Source organism: Colletotrichum spaethianum, assembly GCF_022836535.1.
Source record: "Colletotrichum spaethianum MAFF 239500 DNA, contig02, whole genome shotgun sequence".
NCBI lineage: Eukaryota > Fungi > Ascomycota > Sordariomycetes > Glomerellales > Glomerellaceae > Colletotrichum > Colletotrichum spaethianum.
The window spans coordinates 2,097,820-2,116,298 of record NW_026054772.1 but is presented as its reverse complement, the minus strand read 5'-3'; the positions used below and the strand labels follow the sequence as shown (position 1 = coordinate 2,116,298).

The 18,479-nt window shown below is 55.8% G+C and overlaps 7 protein-coding genes across 7 annotated transcripts; 3 read left to right on the top strand and 4 right to left on the bottom strand.

The window, feature by feature from the left end:
• Positions 1-18: 18 nt before the first annotated feature.
• ColSpa_01469 (54S ribosomal protein L15, mitochondrial) lies at positions 19-1,025 on the top strand (the record flags this gene model as incomplete). Its single annotated transcript, XM_049267681.1, has 3 exons — positions 19-472; positions 569-801; positions 852-1,025. The coding sequence occupies 3 exons, from the start codon at positions 19-21 to the stop codon at positions 1,023-1,025; spliced, it is 861 nt and encodes a 286-aa protein (XP_049123638.1).
• Positions 1,026-1,248: 223 nt separating this feature from the next.
• On the bottom strand, positions 1,249-2,529 carry ColSpa_01468 (uncharacterized protein; the record flags this gene model as incomplete). The annotated part of the gene is made up of 1 exon (XM_049267680.1): positions 1,249-2,529. The coding sequence occupies one exon, from the start codon at positions 2,527-2,529 to the stop codon at positions 1,249-1,251; it is 1,281 nt and encodes a 426-aa protein (XP_049123637.1).
• Positions 2,530-4,840: 2,311 nt separating this feature from the next.
• On the top strand, positions 4,841-7,745 carry ColSpa_01467 (uncharacterized protein; the record flags this gene model as incomplete). Its single annotated transcript, XM_049267678.1, has 3 exons — positions 4,841-6,938; positions 6,999-7,222; positions 7,284-7,745. 3 exons carry the CDS (start codon positions 4,841-4,843, stop codon positions 7,743-7,745), a joined length of 2,784 nt encoding a protein of 927 aa, XP_049123635.1.
• On the bottom strand, positions 5,069-6,955 carry ColSpa_01466 (uncharacterized protein; the record flags this gene model as incomplete). The annotated part of the gene is made up of 1 exon (XM_049267679.1): positions 5,069-6,955. One exon carries the CDS (start codon positions 6,953-6,955, stop codon positions 5,069-5,071), a length of 1,887 nt encoding a protein of 628 aa, XP_049123636.1.
• A 601-nt stretch (positions 7,746-8,346) lies between the features above and the next one.
• On the bottom strand, positions 8,347-9,681 carry ColSpa_01465 (uncharacterized protein; the record flags this gene model as incomplete). Its single annotated transcript, XM_049267677.1, has 1 exon — positions 8,347-9,681. The coding sequence occupies one exon, from the start codon at positions 9,679-9,681 to the stop codon at positions 8,347-8,349; it is 1,335 nt and encodes a 444-aa protein (XP_049123634.1).
• A 2,383-nt stretch (positions 9,682-12,064) lies between these two features.
• Positions 12,065-14,179, top strand: ColSpa_01464 (uncharacterized protein; the record flags this gene model as incomplete). Its single annotated transcript, XM_049267675.1, has 3 exons — positions 12,065-13,273; positions 13,300-13,339; positions 13,854-14,179. 3 exons carry the CDS (start codon positions 12,065-12,067, stop codon positions 14,177-14,179), a joined length of 1,575 nt encoding a protein of 524 aa, XP_049123632.1.
• Positions 12,074-14,173, bottom strand: ColSpa_01463 (uncharacterized protein; the record flags this gene model as incomplete). The annotated part of the gene is made up of 2 exons (XM_049267676.1): positions 12,074-13,247; positions 13,830-14,173. 2 exons carry the CDS (start codon positions 14,171-14,173, stop codon positions 12,074-12,076), a joined length of 1,518 nt encoding a protein of 505 aa, XP_049123633.1.
• Positions 14,180-18,479: the final 4,300 nt, after the last annotated feature.

Below are 18,479 nucleotides of genomic sequence, written 5' to 3'. Positions count from 1 at the left end.
TCCCGTTGCCAGCCCCCAATGGCAACTAACGGCTCCCGGTCAGCATACGGCCTCACGAGGCATGCCGTTCGGCATTGCCAGTCGGCGGCAACCCCCCGAGTCGCCTCTCCTATCCAGTGCCTCTCCCGAACGTTTGCGACGTCCAGCTCCCGACCGGCAGCCGAGAGCAAGATCGACCAAGTGTCGAGAAAAACCGAGGAGGCGGACCGGCCCGACGAGGTCAGGCAGCGCCCGCGATGGTCGTATACCCCCGAGGGCATGAAGGCGCCCTTCTCGCCTCACATCACCAAGAACCCGGCACGCAGCGTGTGGTCCGTCAACACCGACCCCAAGAAGCTCGACCAGATGTACATCAAGTTCCTGGGTCGCGACGGCGACAAGATGCTGCCCGACGAGGTCAAGTGGCTGGCGGTCACGCACAAGAGTTTCGACCAGGGCCGTCGGGGTTTCAACGACAAGCTGGCGTATTTGGGTAAGGTCTTTCCCGCATTCGAACGTCACGCGCGACTTTGCTTCTGTCGCCCGAAAGTAACTCTGAACTGACTCGGTGTCTTGCGATGCAAAACAGGCCGACAGGCAGTTGTTCTCGAGTCTACAAAAAGCATAGTGACGTCTTCACCCGCAAAGGATGGCGCCATTGTCCCGGACGAGCACGGCCGCACACCCTTTGAGCACCCGGCTCTCGCGAGCCTCGACAGCCTCAACGTGGAGCTGCCGCAGAAGGTCGTCACGAAGGAAAAGGTTGAGGAGCTGGCCATGGCCGCTGGCATCGACAAGGTTCTGCGGTGGAAGCCGGCAAAGGTAAGCCTCACTCACGCCCCGTCTCATCGGCACCTCGAAAGGGTGAACAGCCTTTGGCTAACGCGTACGACCAGCCCGAAAACCTTGCTGGGTCAGGCCAGCAGATTGTGCTCAACTCGGCCGTGTTTGCCATTGTGGGGGCCATTACGCTCCAGCACGGCGCCGAGGTGGCAGGTAGAGTCATTAGGGAGAGAATATTGAGGCCGCTCTCGCTCAGGCAATAACGCCGATGCCAATAAGAGAGACGTCTGTTGTATCATAGGTGTAAAACATTTGACAAGAAGGACAAATCATCCCAGTCGCAACGTAGAACGGCAGCCAAAGCTTTTCCCCAATCCTGTCGCTTGACGCTGTGCTGCCACCGGGCCGCTGACGTGTCGGTAGCAGACGGCCCGAACGGGTTTAGAATCCTACCCCAGCGTGGTAAACACGCTGCCAGGTGCCATTTCACTCTGACGGCCGCGGCACGCCCGTGGTCAGGTGCATCACATGGGAAATGCTGCGGTCTGGGGGCTGCCAGGCCAGCCTGATGACCCAGCCGTCGGTCGTCGAGCAGAGGTTCTGGGCCAAGGACCTTTGGATGCGGGTCGTCATCTCGGCCGTGACGAGGTTGTTCACAACGGAGTGGTCGACTCCTTTGCCGAACATCAGGGCCTTACGGACCATACTGTTGTTCGGCGTGCGCACCACCAAGCGCGAGGCTCGCGTCCAGTCAACGGCGTGCATGCCAAAATCAAGCATGCCGGCGCGGCCAACCTCGCCTGTCACGGCGTGCACGTAGCCCTCACCGAGCGGGCGGGCCATGTCCGACGTGGACCGCGTGCACAGGAAGAAGCTTTGGAGGAAGGCAAATGATTCATTCAGGGTGGCCATGCTGAAGCCGGGATCCGGATTGACATGCCAGATGCTCTCTGGCCAGTCATTGGAGCCGTAGTGGGCGACGCCTCTGCCCAACGGATCGTAGGCCAGCAGGTCGCTGGCAAGGATGGGCATTGTCAGAGATCTGGAGGCGCCCTGATACAGGACAAGGTCCCAGTCAGGGTTGACGTAGATCCGGTCCCACGCCGGGTTTCGCTGATTCAGATACGGGTAGCCGTGGGCGTCAGGGTCCGGTGACCGCAAGGGCAGATGGATTCTGAAGAAGGACACGGCCTCGCGGCGTGATTCTGCGCACACGCGAAAGGCGGCCGGGCTCCTGTTCTCGCAGTACCAATGGGCGTTGCAGACGACGTTTCCCAACTCGTTGCCGGAAACCTTGATGCCCGAGCTGTCCATAACGCCCCTGATAACGACGATGCGTGGCCGCTCGAGGTGGATGCGCCAGATTTTCAAGCGCAGCTCATAGGGCAGGTCGGGGAAGCGGCGGAAAGCGCCGTCTTCACTGCGACCGCCGTCGTCGCGTGAGGGCGTCTTCCTTGCCGTTCTCCCCGACCTGCTGGCTGGAGCGACATCCCAAGTGCGCAAATCGAAACCTTTACATGCTTCCAAGGGTCTCCAGGGGCTCGGGCAGTTTTCCCGCAAGGCGGAGTGGGCATGGGTGTCAGTTGTTCGGGATTCTCCATGTTGGTGCTTGGTCTCAAACGCATCCCCGCCATAGTCGTCATCAGTTGGCGAACAAGAGGGCTGCTGGGCTGGCTGGGAGGATAGGAACATCGGCCGATGGGACTGCAAAGAAGAGATTTGGGTTGGTAAGCCGCCACCTCCATCAGCCTCGCGTGCCGGGTCCATTGCTTAGGCTTGCTTGCCTTGTCAGACAGAAGTTTTCTGTCTGCCGAAATCAGGGACTACGCTAATGTTGGCTCGGACGAGAAGAAGGACGCCAGAAGCGTGATGGGACGGGAGAAGACGTTGGAAAAGTTTAATGGGAGTGGGCCATGCGGCGATGCGCGTCCTCTGTGCGTGAAGTGCGTGTGCATACGTGCGAAAGTCCGGCGCTGTGATGCTCGATGTGATGTGATGTGATGTGATGCAAGGCAGTGAGTGAATGTACTGCGTATTCTCGAGTGTGGGGTAAGAGGGAGGCTGTGTGTGCACCAGAAACACCCAAAAAGGGACGTCGTGTCTGACAGTCAGACACCGGACCATGAACTACCAACAACGCAGTGCGTTCGTTGGTGCTTCATGATGCGAACGCGGACACGATGAGTTGGTTCCCTTTTCGAGCCGTGGGCATCGGGGATGAAGGGAGTTGGAGGAGAGTGCGTCATGCGCAAAGCGATTGGGACGACGTTTGTCCGGGATGGGCTGACCTGTCACCTTTCGCGCTCTCATTCTCTTTTTGATTCTGCCATGTATGGTAGAACGAATAAGAGAAAAAAAAAGGCTGACTAAGGCTGGACACGGTAGGTATAGGCAGGCAGGCAGGCCGTATTCGGTTCCGTCCCAAGAACAGAAACAGTCTAAACAGAGAGGCCCCCCCCCTTCCTGCCTTCCCCCTTTGCAGGGCGTTGCCTAGTTAGGAAAAGGTTTGCGGGCGAGGTGATCACTCGGGGCAGGGAGCGGTACTTGTGCTGTGGCGCATGGACGGCGCTGCGACGAAGTACCCCATGCCGTCGGGTATCTGTGTGTGTGTGTGTGTGTGTGTGTGTGTATGTGCCCGTTGCGCTCCCTGTCAGATCGTGTCACATCCCCCGTCAACTCATAGACTCGACACACTCTTGTGCCAGGCTGTCGTGCTCTCGCCACTGCGGGAACCGTTACATAGTACTGATGCGTCGCATGGAACCCCTGCCCCTGTCGCTCTCTCCCGGCTCTTGGCCCTGGGCCACTTTGACCACTTCCGGCCTGGAATAAACAGCCTTAATCGCCATTTACCTCATCCAAAGACTGGTACGCTACCATCGCAGTTGAACGAGAGACAGCAACCGTGAACCAATCACGGCGCCGCCTCTGCAACGTCGCTCGGCCGTCTGAAACCCGCACAATCCAAGCTTTAACAACTGACAGCGAGCTTCTCGACACTTTTGTGGCCCGATCAAGAGAGACTTTGGCCCACGATTTACCTTTTCTGACATCTATCACCGTGACGAGTTTACCCCATTGGGCCTGGACGTTCTGTCCTGTACTGTCCTGTCCTGCACACGGTCACGACCTGCTCGGATCGCAACAAATCGCCAGATGTAACCCCTCGCTGTTTCTCCCTCTCTCTCTTTCTGGCTCCCCGCGCGGCTCGTCGTCCCGTTGGTCACGGCGAAACTCTGACACGGCAGACAGACAGGGCCCCTCGCGCTGTTTGTTTCCTCGGCTTCATGTCACGCAAGCCATGGAACGCTCAAAATCAAATCACTCGAGAACCGAGAGAACGCACCTGGCTGTGGCTTTGCGTTGCTTGGTCCCGTCCTCGATGGCATGGCATGGCATGGCATGGGCAGTCTGCGTACCATGGTCTCACATCTGCATCCTGGAACCTGTGTGCTTGATAGGACAACGTAAACTAGTCTCCTCCTCCCTGACATGCGCCTGTCACTCTCTGGCACCCGCTCGACTTCGTGATGTTGTCTGACGTCGTACCGGCTGGGTTCCTCTCCCCAGCCTGATTAGTGAGCCCCTCGGTACATCCTGTCTGGGATTTTCGCAAGGGGCTTCCTTCTCCCCCCGTCCGGGTCCCACTCCCAGTCCCTTCCGGGGCGAGCCACGACTGGGCTCTGCGTCGGCGGCATGGTGGAGCGGGATCCCGCCGCATATGGACTCCCTGTCTACCGAAGAGGAAGATCGTCCGCTCCATGTTTTAGACTCGAGATCATCAGGTTTTGGGGGCTTTGCTATAGATATGTCCCCGTTCGTCTCCCCATCTTTTCGTTTTGGGGCCTTCTTTGTTTCTTCACCCCCATCTGGCTATCCGGTATCAAAGTGTGCCATAAAGGAGCCGTATCCCCCTTTCTTCTTCTTCCTTTCCACGACTGCTGAGCAGCCTTTTTTTTTTGCCTTTTTTTTTTTTCCTTTTGTATGTCTGTAAGAGATACCCAGGTTGTTATTTCCCCTTAATGTCACAGTAGACAACTCTTGACTTGTCCAATTACATCCACCCCATATCGATATCATGGAGAATATGGACATGTACAACAAGATATCACCACAGGATGAAGAAGCCATGCGGAGATCACAGACGCCAGCGCCACTTCCTCCCCAGAGGCAGAGCGCCTGGATGACCTTCTGCGTCAGTTTCCTGATGGTGTTCTCTGTCTTCAGCGTCAGCAGGGAAGTCAAGCAACAACTCTACCCCGAGCCCAAACTGAGCAGCCGCGCGGTGGTGGGTCGGGATTTGGGGTCATGGGGCCAGGCTCTCGATTCCATCGTCACACCCGACACCGTCGAAGCTATCGGGAACGACCCCCGGCTCAGGCGGACCCTCTTGTCCATGGTTGAATTCACCGTCGATCTCTCCGACCAGCTGGTTGCTCGCTACGACTCGCCCGAGCTCCAGCAGACGAGGGAGGCTCTGCAAGAATACCAGGACAAGATCAAGAGGAGCCTCGATGATCTGGACGACGACGATCTCCTGAGCGATGGCGAGACAGAAGGCGTCGAGAAGCGGCAGCTCCCCAGCATTGGCGACCTTTTTGGCGGCGGTGGAGGTGCAGCTCCCGCAGGAAACATGTCTCCCGGCGTCCTCGGCGGCCTTCTCCAACCCCTGACGGACGGCCTCAAAAACGTCGGAAACCAGCTGGTCAGCAACCTCAACGGACCGGGCATGTTCCTCGGTATCGGCGTCGGTGCCGGCACAGCTCAGGGGCTGAACCTGTCGACCCAAGCCAAGACGATGGAGGTCGCGGCCAAGGTCGCGGCTGACAACAAGATGGAGGCGACCGGCCTGAACCCTGCGATCCAGAATCTGGGCGTCGGCCTGACCTCGACCCTTCTCAGCTCCGTCGATCTCTCCAAAGTGGGCGGAAACTTCTCGGACCAGCTCCAGCCCATCGCCCTCGCTCTGGCCACGGGCATCGGCAACGGCACCGTAGCCGGCCTCAAGCTCAACGCCAACGCGGCCAACCTCGCGCCCCCAAACGACTCGAGCATCCCCAACGTCCTCGGCACCTTTGGCTTCGCGCTCACCAAGACCGTGTCCTCCAACATCGACACCAACCAGCTCTTCAGCCAGGCCAGCAACTCCGACTCCGTGCGCCAGATCATGCGCATCCTCCCGGCCGCCGCCTCGGGCTTCGGCAAGGGTCTGGGCCAGGGCGCCACCGTCGGCCTCGGCCTTCAGCCCGACTCGGACGTGCTCATGCAGCAGATGCCGGACGGCTCCATCGACTTTGGCGGCGTCTCGCAGACCTTTGCCAAGGCCCTGACCAGCAGCTTCCTGCAGAACGGCACCGCGACCGAGTTGCTCAACAAGGCGGGCGGCGCCATGAAGGCGACCCAGAATGGTGGCGGGATCCCGTCGACCATTGACTTCAACGGCCAGCAGATTGAGATCGGCAAGGTTGCGCAGGGTTTCGCCCGCGGCTTCCTCCAGGGCGCCGGCGACTCCATCCAGAGCATGGGCGGCGTGCAGTCCATCTTCGCGGGCAACGCCACGATCCCTACGGGTGCGATGCCGGATTCCAAGGTCCAGTTTGACGACTCGCTCGGCGGCGCCTCCACCGGCTTTGGCAGCGGTATTGGCGGGCAGGGTGTTCTGGTCATCTACGGGCTGGCCAAGAACCCGCAAGGAACTCCTGTTCCCGCCGCAAGCGCTTCGGCGGCATCGGCACCCGCACCGGCCACTCCCGCTCAGCGCCGAAGCTTGGGTCTCGTCACCCGTCAGGACCCCCCGCCCGCCGTCTCCGTCGACACTTCCAACGGGTTCAACCTCTCCGTCGTGATCAACGCCCAGACTATCTCCACAGCCGCGCAGGCCGGCGTCAACGCCCTCACCTGTCAGGGTGTCGGCGGTCTGGGTCTCATCGGCCTGGGCCTGATCCGGAGCAAGACGATCTCGCTCGACATGTTTAACGGCGACAGCAACGCCACAAAGATTCTCAAGCAGGTGGTCCCTACCGGCACAATCAGGATTTCCAACGAGGGAAACACCTACGCCATCGACGGCGGTATGATTCGCGACTCTCTGGGCAACGGCGTCACGGCTGCCGCCAACGCCATCGAGGTCAACGGGTTCAAGCTGCCTGGCTGGATCGCGTTCCTCGTTATCCACAGTAAGTCGAAGAAACATTGGCAGGCGCGTCAGAAATCAAGCTAACAGTTCCGCTCCTTAGTTCTTTTGGCCATCATTGCCTACGTCAACGTCCTTCCCCTGGCCATCGGCCTGGAACATTCGCGCAACCTCCTCCTCCGCATCAACGCACCCCAGGTCCTGCCGAACGTCCACAAGTGGAACAACATCCTGTGGCTCTTTGTCATGGGACCCTCCATCGTTGCTGTTTTGATCTTTGGCGCGCTCGTCACGGCCAAGTCGACCCACTTCCGCACCGCCCACGGTGTAAGTCGCCATCCGCCTCTCTGTCTTTTGACCTTTGCATAAACTGACGCTTTCATCACAGATCATCAGCCTTATCACAACCTTTGTCGGCCTGGGTGCCTTTCTCCTCCACCTGGCGGTCAAAGCCCGCGCGCCGCCCGTACCAGCCAACTCTTCCCGCGCCCCGCCGCCACCTACGTCCCTGGGCCTGCCCGGCATCCGCGTCATTGTCAACCAGCTTTTCCTTGCCCTTTCTTTCCTCTGCGTCATCACCGGCTTTGCGGATTTGAGCTCCGTGGCGTTGTGCTTCACGCAGATCGTCCCCTTTGACTTGTCGCTCGTCGTTGGCTTCAGTCTGTCGACGGTCTTTGTGCTCGGATCGTCGATTTCGGGCCTCGATATCTCGCTCAACGTCCGCGACTACTTGAGGCGGAGGAAGGCCGGCCAGGCTAGCTCCGCCGGGGCCGCCGAACGGGGCGGTGTGTTGCAGGGCAAGATCTCGGCGCCCAAGGCTGTCCAGGATGAGAAGGACAACTTTGCGTAGTGGAGTTGTGGTATGAGATTGCACAGGATGCCGAGGACTTTGAGCTGTGCTCAGTCCCCTTTTGCCGTATTCTTTTGGTTTTTGTAATGACATTGGAGGAGTCGGAACATGAAAGAGAGCATCGAACCATTTGAACATGGAGACGATGAGGAGTACGGTACGGTATGGGACGAACAAAAGACTGCATGAAGACACCTGTACTATGGTATGACGGATATGACCACAGCGGATATACTCCCGACTTTGTTCGGTGCTGTAGAAACCAGGGCGGCGGCTTCCACGCTCATTATAATATATACCCTAGATCGCTTTAGGAGACGGGCGACGAATTACTCATCGCGTTTGAGTAGGTTTTAGTGCCCAATATGATGTGCGACGGAGTATCGATGTTGCCTATGTGCCAATACGGCTGATGCCTTCATTCTGAACTCTTGCTTCTGTATCTATCGACTGTATATATTGATGAGAGTATTTGTGACTGCTGGCCTGGCGCTAGAACCCCATCTAAAATAGTCCAAAATCTCCTCACGGCCAGCCTACGACAGCTTTCGCCCATATGTCCGAAACTTCATTACTCCATACACTTCGTTCCCAAAATGAATCAATCGTCGTCCCACAGATGCCAACTACTGCTCGGCCGTACGTCCAACACACATCGCCGCTTCTTCCGCGGGCCCATAACTTCCCTCCCATTGCTCAAAAAGAATTCCTCGGTCTCGCCGCCGGGGACCTGTCGCACCATGCCCAGCCCCGCAAGGTCCGTCTTAGTACACTTCATCCTCAAGTGCCGGAAGTACTTGCGGTAAAACATCCGCTGCATGACTAGTTTCTTCGCCACCTCGCGGGTCAGGTATTCCCCGAGCTGCGCGCGCAGGACCTCCAGCGCCGTGCGCTGGTTCGTCGCGTCGGGGGGCTCGTAGTCGTTGCTCAGGAGGAGACGGGGCACGTCCTGGTAGAAGGCGTTCTTGGCGGGAATCCCGCTCGTGAGGTAGCCCTCGTGGATCATCCACACCGGGAACCGAGCCGCCGCGCGGTCGTCCATCAGCTGGATCGCCTCCGTGTAGGACTCCAGGTTCGCCAGGCTCTTTGACAGGGGCGCGCATCCCGGCACCGGCGTCAGGTCCCACGTCTCGGGCCCACCGCGGTCGCGCGTGCCAAAGTGCCGGATGCCCACGCCCAGCGGGTCGAAGGCGAGACAGTCGCTCAGGAAGATGTCGAGCGGGATCTCGCTGCTCCAGGGAAACGTGAAAATGACCGTGTCAAAGTCCGGGTTGATGAGGACTGGCCAGGCAATCTTGTTGGTGGGGTGCATCGGCAGCTGCACGCGGTAGAAGGCGCGCGTCTCGGCGCGGCATTCGCGGTTCACCCACATCAAGGCCGGGAGGGTGTTGTCGGCGCTCCATGCAATGTTGGATGCGAGGTTGCCGAGGGCGTTGGGCGCGAAATGGATCTTTTTCAGGTCATTCATGCATCGTATCTCGACGATGCGCGGCCGTTCCAGGTAGAAGCGGAGGATCTTGGACCGGAGCTCCGGTGGCAGGCGAGAGAAGGGGTGGAATGTGGTGAGGGGTTCGGAGACGTTCCCGGCGCGGGTGCACTCGTTAGACGGCGCGGGTGCCTCCAAGGAACCGGCCTGCGAGGACGGCAGGGCCCGGGGTGGAGGGTGGGTGATTGTCCAAGGCCCGTACGGCACGCCGGACCGGAATTGGAAGCGGTCCTCGAGTTTCACTGGGGTCGGCGGCCGGTGGAGGTCGATGTGGCGCCGTTGGCCACAAGTGGGACATGGGGCGGACGATGTCGACGGGAAATTCCCGATGGAAGCGCCGACGCTGATGCTGAGTGACGTCGAGGATGAAGACGAAGACGACGAGGTGACGGTGGTGGTCTGAGCGGTGGTTGACGTTGCCGGCGAATGCGAGGCGGATGTGGTCGACATGGTCGTCGAGGGGTCAGAGTCCGCGAGAAGGGCGTCTGACTCGCCTGCACGCACGCGCGGTTCTGTTTGCTGCCGCAGTGGGTGACTGTGCCGCCTTTCCGTGGTCGTGGTGTTGGTGATGGTCTGGGTGCCCCTCTCGACGCTGGGCACAGCCGAGCTTGGCTCTCCTCCGGCTGTTGCCGATGCCGCCCGCGGAGTATCCTTCTGTGGGCGGATGCGAACCGACAGACCTCTCAGCCAAAGCGTTTTCCACTTCTTCTTGAGCTGTTGCTGCCGGTGCTGGTTCTTGGGCTGGCGATGAGGAACAGCTGCGTCGTTGTTCGAGTCGGACGCCATGGCGGACTGAGTCGGGCGAGACGCCCGCGTCCTGGCTGACACTTCCTCCTGCTACTGTTGATGCTGCTGCTGCTGCGACGGTGCTGCAACAACGGAAACAAATCGATCCAGTAGGTCCCAGACGAGCGAAGCTGATACTGTGACGCTCAATCGTCCGTCTAGATACAATGGGGAATGCACGCAGCGAATGCTGGGGCTGCTGGCGCGGATCCTGACCGGTGTCCAGGAGTTGCGGTGAGGTGATTTGGGAATGGTTGGAGCAAGCCGGAGGTTAAGTGGAATGGAGATATGGAAGTCGGTCAGCACGAGGATGACGGGGAAAAGAGGCGGTAGTAGTGCGAATGAAAGACGCGGGGGAGGAAGCCGTGTTGGTCCAGATAAGGTTCGTCCATGTGCCCCGGCCGCGTCTGGAAAGGTCAGTGTCAAGTAAGTGGTAGGATGGTATCCGTGTGTGTGTGCAGTCAGTCTCAGTTGTTCGGTGAGAGAGCGGCTTCGGAACAGTCCGTCAGCGCACCGGTACCTACTTATTCTTTCTTCTGATCTCACGAATGAAGTGGTGAGAGCTCGGGCTGAGAAGGTATGCAAGAGAAGGACCGCACCGACGTCGAAGGAAGACCGAGGGAATTGGGTTTGCAGGTTGGGGGGCAATGGCCCGTCCGAGAAACAGCGCGGTTCATTCTGTGGCCTTTTTCGTCCCGGAAGGGGTCCTAGGTTGCAAAACAGGACCGCTTGAGGGCAAAGGGGAAGGGGGGAAGGTCGAGGAACGCGACACTGAGACAAGCTTCCGTTGGAAACGGCGAAGGGGCTCTTCTCGGGGGCCTGCAACCAAACATTAGATAGCTCTCCTGGCCTCCCTCGGCGACACCAGCTGCTGTGCTGGGAGTGCGTGTTATTTTCCCTCCTGTCATCGATCTGTCATAGGTACACCGCAGGCTAGAAGCACGCTCATGTGTCAAGCGACGCCTCTTTTGAGTAGCGCCCTGCATCCAGAACCGATCTCGACCTTCCCCCCCCCCCCCTTCCACCGTTGCAGCAGGAAGCTAACAAGTTACTCCAAGGTAACAATCCAAAAAGTCCGGACCATCTGTGCCCGATCTCAACCTTGGAACGCCGTTGCAGCGCCGCCTGGGCCTCCCACGTGCTGAAACGCGCAAAGGAGCGGATGCGACGTTTGCTCGGAAGGATGACGCTGACACCCACCCGCCTTCTCATTCTCTGCAAAGTGACTTTGCCATCTTTTGTACATAAAATGGATAAGTTGTATGCACTGCGCCTTGCGTCAGAAAGTGCTTCGAGGTTGGCTAGCTTCTTTGTTCCAGAAGCAATATGCAACCCCGGCCTAGGTAGCATATATGCTCAACATTGCGGCCCGGCACGATTTCATCGGCACGTGCATAGTTTCGATTGGGCGGCAACGGTCAGGCATTTGTAGTGTATTACGCCTCGACTCTCCATCGAGGCTCCGTCCCAACGAGGCTTCGGCTAAACGGGCCCTGAAAGTTCGGCTCCGCACATGTGGGTCACGTTCCGGCCTACAATCAAGTGCGGGCTTCAGAGCCTCGACCGCACGATCCCGTTTGTCTTCGGAAAAGGCCCAAATGTTGTTGCAGAAGCGAGAAACTATCATGAGCCCATCTGAGTTAATTCAAGGGCCAAGAGAAAGGGTCTAACACGTTCTGGCATGCCTGACGGAATCACTCGACCGGCTGCATCATTAAGTGATTGGCTGCAATGCAACGCGGAAAGTGGCAACTGGGACGCGGCGCGAGGCACTTGACTTTGTATTGAAGTTCCGAGCAGACATGTCACAGTATCGAGAGACCAGGTTTGTGTGGTGAAAGACACGCTTTATTATCTATATCGTCAAATCGTTTCTCAAAGTCCATCCATAGCCGAGCAGAGAGGGCACCAAGACACTCTCCGAAACCGCCATGCCACTGTCGAAGAAGAAGCCATCACCCATACCCCAAACCACCCCTCGAAAAGAATTACTCAGACTCCCCGAAGGTGTCCATAGAAGTGAAGAACAATAACCATTCCTGCTTAGATGGACCCCTTAAAGGAGAAGAGCAGCGGCCATGACGCTGAAGGCAAGAGCGCCAAAGCTGGCGACGAGCTTGCTGGTTCCAGCAGTCACAACGGTGGTGGGCGTGGAAATGCTTATGCCAGTCCCAATGGTGGGCGGCAGCTGAGAGCGGGTAGTCCCGACGGCGGGCGGCAGAGAAGGGATCAAGATGGTAACCGGGGGCTCAGTCTGGTACGGTGTCTTGGTGATGGCAGGCGGCGAGATAGTCACGGTGGTGCAGACGGAGCCGTTGCAAGCAGTGGTGGTGACGGGAGGCCGGGGAATGACAATGACACACTTCTCACAAGGAGGCGCCGGGGTAGGGCAGACGTCGCAAGTCTTGACAATAGTGCAGTTGTCGCCGGTGCAGTCGAACTTCTTGCCGGCATCCGCAAAGGGGCAAGTCTGGAAGGTGCAGGAGCCGTCGGCGCAGACGTACTTCTTGTTGCACAAATCGCCAGTGCAGGCCTCGACCTTGCAGAAGTTTCCGTAGCAGGTGATCTTCTGGTCGTACTCGGCCATGCCAATGGTGACGTACTTGCACTTGCCAGAGGTGCACACAATCTTGCGGCCACAGTCGTAACCGTTGCAGGCCTCGGGGCGCCAGACACCATCGTTGCAAACAAGGCGACGCAAGCAGTCAGGGCCGATGCAAGTGTAGTCGAAGCCACAGAATTCACCGTACCCAACAATGACCTTGTAACAGTCGTCGCCGAAACAGGGAATGTTGCCGCACTTCCCGTTGGCGCAAAGGCCGCCAGTGGGAAGCAAGCCCGTGGGGACAACGGTGGTGACGACAGTCACAGTACCGCTGACGGTGGTAGTGACAACCGAGGTGGTACTACCGGAAGCTCCAGGGACGGTGGCGTTGACGGCAGGGTTGACGTAGATGGTGAAGCGGATGTCGGAAGCGATAACTCCAGGCAACTGGCGCTTGAGAAGAGGAGCAGAAGCACGGCCACCGCAGCGCTGGGCAGAGTTACCAGGGCAAGGAATGTTGCACTGCTCCTCGGGGGCCTTGACCTCGTTGACATCGTCGACAAAGTCGCCGCAGAAGCAGTCGTTGCCAAAGACGGCAGCGTAGCGCTTGCTGACGGTGCAAGCAGCGATACAGCGGTCGATGGTCATGACCTCGGCGGACAGAGTCAGAGTGAAAGTCGGGAAGCTGGAAGGAGATCCGAAGCAGCCAAGGTAAGTGAAGCCACCAACGTTGACAGGGTTGGGAGACACCGAGGCAGTGGAAGAAGAAGTGGCCGAGTCAGTCGTGGTCGAACTCTCGGGAGGGAATTCTCCGCCGCTGCCATCAGTGGTCGTGGTGCTGGCGATGGAGCCAGAGGTGACACTGGTGCTGCCGCTCGAGGTGACGCTGGCGCTGCCGCTCGAGGTGACACTGGTGCTGCCGCTCGAGGTGACGCTGGTGCTGCCACTCGAGGTGCTGGTGCTGCCGCTCGAGGTGCTGGTGCTGGTGGAGATCGAGCTGCTAGAGGAGCTGCTGGAGCTGAAGCTGCTGCTGGAAGTGGACGAGCGCGATGAGCTGGAGCTGGAAGTGGAGGTGATTGAAGTCGAAGATGAAGTGGAAGAGGCACCGGCCGCAGCATTAGCTTGGATGATTTGAGCAGCGCCGTTGCTCGTCTGGCGACGCACTTTGCCAGGGGCAGCTCCAGGACACTGGATCTGCGCCAAGTCCGTTCTCACTGTTGAGCCACAGTAGCACGTAGATCCGATGTAGGAGCTGAATCTGGCAAACCCTGCCAAGCAGGCCGTCACACAGCTCTGATCACTCTGACCGTCGGGGGAGAACGCGCCGGTCGCCACGAACGGAGACTGTCCAGGAGGGACAACCTTGCAGCCCAAAGACGTGAGAAGGAGAGTCTGGTCGCCGAACTGCACGTTGATGGCCTGGCCCGTCGCGATGGTCCTGATGAGGCCGAACGGCACGGTGCCGGAGTAGGCGAGGGTGCCACCCCCCGCGTAGCCGCTGGGAGGAGGAGTCGCCACGGGAGCGGCCGTGGTGGTGGTGTTGGTGAACTGTCCCATGACACCGCCCACGAGGGCCTGGCCCACGAGGGCGCTGAAAGCGATGCTGCGCATGGCTAAACGAGTGACGAAAGCAAGTAATGAATGACTGGACCTCGGGTCGTAAACGAGTGAAACGAGGCAAGAGAGAAGGTGAGGGAGCTAAGGATGCGGAGTGTAATGATGATGAGGGTGAGGAGGGAAAGAAAGACAGACCAGTAGCTGGAGATCCGTCCTTCTCTTATACCTTGTGATGGCCCCCATTGCCTCGCTCAGGATCAGCCCAGAATCATCGATGAGCTGTCTACATTGCAGTCTCTCCCTTTCGCTGACATTGTCTCCCGAGGGACAAGATGAGCTTGCATGCCTGAGACCTGCCCACTTCGTCTCTCAGAAACGCCACCCAACCCATCTCCGTACGTCGACCGCCGTTCTTTCGCTATCGTGTCTCATTACTGTTTGCTCCAGTGAGTTTAGCCAGGCGGTCAAGAATGGATCGCCTGGTCGAGGAGCTCATCCGATGGCAATGTCTCACCTTCTCCGCAATCCAACGAGGGAGACAGCCTCAACAAGGGACCAATCAATAACTCCGACGCAGGAAGAAAAAACAAACCCGCCGCTCCCAACCCTCAATAAGCGTGCATTCCCGTGGGACAAGCTTAGAGCTTGAATCTTGTCTGTGGCGTTCCGCCCGGCGCCCTCCTGAGCTTTCTCGATAACGACAGCATACAGCCTCGACATCCCTGGGCCAAAAATAATGTGCTTGGAATTTGTGAGATTGCCCTTTCGTCATCGGTCCTAAGTCCTCGATGCTCCTTTTCTTCGCCCCTGGCAATACCCGACTCCCACCCGATCTGCCCCTGTCTATCACCATGCGGCTCTCCGTCTCCCGATCCTTTGGGACCGGGAACCGGTGAGCGAGTCATACATGGCAAACGAATGGTCTCGGCCTGTTGGATGCTTGAAGCGGACACACGGACCCGCGGCTCTAATGCACGATTTCCTCCCTAGCAGGTGCACATTTCTTTTTCCTTGCTAAGTCGCACAGCAAGGGAACATCCCGGCGTTAATTGTCCTAATACGGCCACATGCCGACGCAATGGAGAAAGTCCATGTTGACCTTGCCCAAGCGGAACGTTCTAGAGGCTGGTTGCTCTTGTGACATCTCCACATGCGTTGAGGCAACCTCGTTGTCGAGATAAAACCAATTATCATCAATAACGCAAGTGACATAGTTGGGATTCCTGGGTGATATCTCACGCATGCATGCACTGCCAGAGCCCCGTCAACTTAACCAAGTATTGCTACCAGTACTACTCTGACCTGGTAACATCTCAACCGATAGAGAGCAGTAGCTCAACATAGAGTTCACCGTAATTTTGTGCCATTTGGATGCATGTTTAGCTCTGACTCTTGAACAGGAAAACCCACTGCTTGATTTCCGATCATATGGCCAAAGGTTGTGCAGTACTTCTTGCCAGTGACCGACCCGATGTCACGAATGACGTCGATCGCATCATCGTCTTTCTGGCATTTGCCTTTCCCCAAGATCGCTACGATCAACTTCACACCAGGCGGGTAGATATCACTGTGATGGGGGTTTTAAATCTTATCTCATCACCTATGCGTTATCAAACAATGTTTAGCTTTGCATTGATGTAGGGGAGCATGCATTACCTTGTGTTTCTGTGAGAATACGTATTGAGACTATTACTGGTCTCCAGGTAGACAGTCATTGGAATAGCAGTAGTAGTGAACATACCATAGCTTCATTTCACGATAGCATCAGTTGATGGGGTTTCAGGTGCCTAATATTGGTCGTGATCAAGTTTTAGGTCAGTATCGTTTATATTAGTATTGCACGCAAACCGGATTCATATAAGTCTTCGTTCACACTTGAGTTGCAGCCGTGCTGTTTAGCTGCGGCATACCTAACAGCTACAATGGCCCATTTCTCAATCTGTTGGTATCGAGTGATTTCATCTTCAAATCCAGATCCCTCAATTGCCAAAGGCTTTCCAGATGTTGTAAAGTTCCGTCTTTAATCAGCTGAGCTATATCAGTTATTGTTTCAAAATTATGAAAGCGGTCTGTAACTAGCCTTCCAAAATCTGTCAACTATGTTATTGTTTTTTTTAATGATACCGTCTGGCAACATGTGCTACTGCAACTCTAGAAACTATCCTTCGTTTCCCATCTCGATAATCACATATCTAGTGAACGATCTTGTGTTGTGCTAAATGTACAAGACTTTGGTTGAAGTACATCCCGGAAGATTCAAGCATATTCAGAGAATACCAGTGAAAGTATTGGCAAAGAACCATCTTTTCTCGTACGAGTAAGGAAGCAGGGGCATAAAAACGTGGAATTTTGGCTGTTGTAGCTTACCAGAATTCACTATGTACGTCTTCCAATTGAAATGTTTATCCTTCCCCAAGGTAATGGTACCTAAAAACGACGTGGTTGCCAAGCTCAATGAATCCGAAGGCCATGGACCGCCTGAAACGAAAGTTTTGAATCATTTAAATCACTAGATATGCTCAAGCTTTCTAGAATGTTAGCCCAAGCTATTTGGTAACAGCTTAACAAGCTATTTATTTCCTATAATTTGATGCTGTAATGAAGCCGAACGGCATTCTCGCTGCTAAGCTTCTCCATTAATCTTCATGTTTAAATCACATACACCAAACTGTTGAGAGATAATTTGGCCTGTGAAAGGCTCGCATCATAAGTCTTCCGATTACATCTAGAATCCAGAACGGATTTTTGTCGCATATTCCAATCCTGTATCTGTCCTTTAGTAGCGCATCAAGTTATTTCCGATAGACTCGTCCGAAAGAATGGGATTTGCTGATAGAATTGATTTCTACCATTAGATCGGCTGAATGCATTTAAATGGTATATTTCAATCGCAATTTTTCTCAAGCAATTGCCCTTCAAACTTGAAAAGGTACTCAGGAGTAGGTTGAGGTTTGAACCGCTGTAAAATGGCCCTAACTAATATAACCTTGGAAGTCGATTATTGACCTCATTTCCCGTGGCATATCAAGGACAGAATCTTCGTTTCATGCAAAGTCTACCTTTGCAGGTTGGAAGGAAATTTATCATTGAGAAAATACGAATGTCCTCGTGATTTGAGGCAACTTTCCTCACTTTCAAATCTGAGCAGAGCCGGAGTGGCAGATCTGGGATTCTTCACAGCGAAACAATTCCGCTCTGTGCCCCATAGCCCCTCGAAATCTACCTGCTTTGTCTTTGTTTACTGTCTCAATAACCAACTGCAATAATGAAGATGGGTTCTGTTCTTAGACGTACGGCTATCTGACCGTAGGCAAAATGCTATTTAGCCGTATCTAGCCACTTTCATCACCTTCGCCACACAGCCACAATCAGACCCATATTTTCAAAGCATTGCTCCTCAAGAATACAACCTCTTATATCCTATCCATTTACCATGTCCCATACTCTGTCTAACATTCATGCGAAGATCAGGTTAGGGTAAGTGGTTAGGGTTCGCGTAGGTTATTAGTTAGAGTACGGAATATGGTAAATGGATAGGATAGAAGAGGTTGCTGTGAAGCTTTGTATAGATACATCTGAAAGTGTGCACGTATCTGCTGTGTGGCTGTGTTTCACCCGAAGTGGTTAGATGCGGCTAAATGGCATCTTGCACTGATGAAATAGCCGCACTCTGTTCTCAGAGGGTTGTATCATGTTAGTTTTCCAGATGGATGCTAAAACCTCCCTTCACTCGGATCTTTGCAAGTTAATCAGAATCAATCCACGCATGAAAGTCTTTGACATTTACAAAAGTATACGAACTTTCCCTACATCCATCCAAACTACCCAGTTAGGGGTGCTCCTATGTTGTCTCTGTGGTTGAATCCACTTAATTCATCCCTGCCTTGCCCCTGCCCCTTTTCGCCCACTTCACAATGTCTCGGTGAAATATCTAAGGGATGCCACTGATCAGATCGGAGTATACGAGCACGCAGCAAGGGATAGGCTGAAGGTATTAAAGAGAGGCATATCGCCGTTTTGGGCACAGTCAAACCAATTCTTCTTTATCAATCCTTGGACATTCTCATCATGGTATTCACAACTCTCTTCGCCAGCTGTTTCAAGCTTCATGAGGTGTAGTAATGATAGGTGTAACTTCTTGGATAATTAGGAATGTCCACAACATTTGTTCTGTTTTTTCAGGCTTTGGATTCTTGTCATATGCTTGGTCGACTGAGTTTATGCCTTAGACGGCGCACGACGTGGAAAACTTGTGCACGACTATCCCTGAAACCGTCATCAATCGTCAAATACGTCTAGTAGGGTGAACAAAAGATTAGTAGCACTCGAACCTTTTGTCAACCAGCTGTTAGTCTGTCTC